The following is a 2,910-nucleotide window of genomic DNA, read 5'->3' as shown; positions in this document are numbered from 1 at the left end:
GCATGGCAGGAAGTTAAACTCGGGGCACCACCAGCACGAATAACTCCCAAAGAACCCGCCAACATTATTCTCGATCTTTCCAATCTTATCCGCGAGCAAGCTCAAAATCATCACAATTAGATTCAGCAACTCCTTCAAAACCGACAAACCCGACTTGCACCCCAACCAAATCCCCAAACCCTATACGAACGTTTCCTTCGCATGAATCCATCTGAGTTCCACGGTGGTCCCGACCCGGTCGTAGCCGAAGAATGGATCAAATCCTTGGAAGTGATCTTTGATTACATGCAGATGAGTGATCGTGAACGAGTGCATTGTGCCCTCTTTTTACTTCGCAACGAAGCTCGGAACTGGTGGGAAGGAGCTAAAGAAGGTATCGAACTTGAGAACCTACCATGGGAGGCATTCAAGGTCCAATTCTTCGAGAAATACTTTTCCAAGGACGTCCGAGCCAACAAACTTAATGAATTTCTGGAACTCCGCCAAGGGGACCTTTCCATGACTGAATACATTCGATTATTTGAACGAGGATTCCTTTATGCCCCATTTACCGCCAAGGACGTCGAGGAGAAGAAAAACCACTTCACAAGAGGACTACAACCCGAAATTCGAAGGGATATCCGCATGTCCGATGCCACCACCTTTCGCCAAATGGTGGACAAAGCACTAACGGCTGCCCAAGACGAGAATGAGATTCAACAAGGGAAGCGGCCCCAGCCACCCACACCCCGACCATGGAAGAAGGCCAGCTTTGGGAATCACAAATTCAAAGGGAAGAAGGTCCAAAACCCAAACCCTGAACCAGTAGCACCAACGTCCAAACCGACTTGCTCGAACTGCGGGAAGGCACACTTTGGGATCTGCGTAAAAGACACTGAGTCATGTTTCCGATGCAGAAAGCCCGGCCACAAGGCGAGAGACTGCCCCAACGCTCAAACTCGAGTCCCCGGCCGCACGTTTGCCATGACCCGAGAACAAGTACGACAAGATCCGACGATGATCGCAGGTACCATTCTTATTCTTGGAGAACCCGTGTATGCTTTGATTGATTCCGGTTCTACACATTCCTTTATTTCCACCAATGTGTGCGTACGTCTTGGCCTGATACCGACACAAGTGAGTCACGAATATCGCATTTCTATGCCCTCGGGTTAAGAAATGATCACTGGCAAAGTGGTAAAGGATTGTCCTATTCAAATCCAATCCCAACCCATGAGGTTCGATCTCATCGTCTTAACAATTGAAAACTTTGATCTCATTATGGGGATGGATTGGCTAACCAAGTTCAAGGCCCAAATCAATTGCGCCCTAAAGACCGTAAGCTTTTCTCTCCCTAATCACACCCTCTTGGAATTTCGAAGCGACACCAAGGCCCTAATCCCCATAATATCCGCAATCAAAGCCACCAAACTCATCAACAAAGGGCATGTCGGCTATCTAGTCGACATTCTAGAAACCAGATCAAGACCTTAACCAGAGATATCTGAGTTTCCCGTTGTTCAAGAATTTCCCGACGTCTTCCCCGACGATCTACCCGGGCTACCGCCCGATCGCGAAATTGAATTCGAGATTCATCTTATTCCTGGAACGGAACCAATCTCAAAGGCTCCGTACCGTATGGCTCATGTGGAACTCAAGGAATTGAAGAACCAAGTCCAAGAATTACTCGATAAAGGTTATATCCGCCCCAGTCACTCCCCATGGGGAGCCCCGGTACGATTTGTTAAGAAGAAAGACGGATCCTTCCGCCTTTGCATCGACTACCGAGAGCTGAATAAAGTGACCATAAAGAATAAATACCCCATATCCCGCATCGACGATCTCTTTGACCAACTCCAAGGGTCATCCGTCTTCTCCAAAATCGACCTTCGGTCAGGTTATCACCAGCTTAAGGTCAAAGAAACTGATATCCCTAAAACTGCTTTCCGAACCCGATACGGCCACAACGAATTTGTAGTAATGCCGTTTGGATTGACCAACGCCCCTGCCGCTTTTATGGACCTTATGAACCGAGTTTTTCATCAGTACCTAGACAAATTTGTCATTGTCTTTATCGATGATATTCTTATATACTCCAAAAACCAAGAAGACCAAATCTCCCAGTTAAGGACAGTACTTCAAACACTCCGAGAGCATCAACTTTATGCCAAGTTCAGTAAATGTGAATTTTGGCTATCCAGAGTAACTTTCCTTGGCCACACCATCTCCGCCGAAGGACTCTCCGTCGACCCCGGCAAAATAGAAGCAATCTCAACCTGGGCCACTCCAAAGAATGTAAGGGAGATAAGGAGTTTCCTTGGCTTAGCCGGATATTATCGCAAATTCGTTCAAGATTTTTCAAAAATCGCATCACCCCTCACTCAACTCACGAAGAAAGGAGTCAATTACCAATGGACCCCAGACCGCGAGGCTAGTTTCCAAGAACTAAAGAAATGCTTGACCAGTGCTCCAATTCTTTCACTACCAGACGGATCCGGAGAGTTTGTGATTTATAGCGACGCATCCAAACTCGGACTAGGTGCTGTACTTATGGAAAACGGAAAAGTGATAGCCTACGCGTCCCGCCAGCTCAAGGAATACGAGAAGAACTACCCAACTCACGATCTAGAACTCGCAGCAGTAGTCTTTGCACTTAAAATCTGGCGTCACTATCTCTACGGCGATAAGTGCACCATTTACACCGATCACAAAAGCCTGATGTATTTCTTCACACAGAAGGAGTTGAACATGAGACAGCGAAGATGGCTCGATCTGGTTAAACATTATGACTGTGAATTCCTATACCATCCCGGAAAGGCGAATGTTGTGGCAGATGCCCTTAGTCGGAAGTCGGTGAACGCGCTAGTAGTTAAATCGGATCTTAGGAACCGCGTGAGAACCGCTCAAGATCAAGACCTCCAACTTTTGAAA

At 47.0% G+C, this 2,910-nt stretch overlaps 1 protein-coding gene across 1 annotated transcript; it reads left to right on the top strand.

The window, feature by feature from the left end:
* The first annotated feature begins 201 nt into the window (after nt 1-201).
* On the top strand, nt 202-1,155 carry LOC148771656 (uncharacterized). The gene has a single exon (XM_088815164.1). It carries the CDS (start codon nt 202-204, stop codon nt 1,153-1,155), a length of 954 nt encoding a protein of 317 aa, XP_088671290.1.
* Nucleotides 1,156-2,910: the final 1,755 nt, after the last annotated feature.

The sequence above is a fragment of the Erythranthe guttata genome, chromosome 3 (genome assembly GCF_056151865.1).
Source record: "Erythranthe guttata isolate IM_541 chromosome 3, IM_541, whole genome shotgun sequence".
NCBI classification, from domain to species: domain Eukaryota; kingdom Viridiplantae; phylum Streptophyta; class Magnoliopsida; order Lamiales; family Phrymaceae; genus Erythranthe; species Erythranthe guttata.
This window is presented reverse-complemented; position numbering and strand designations above follow the sequence as displayed.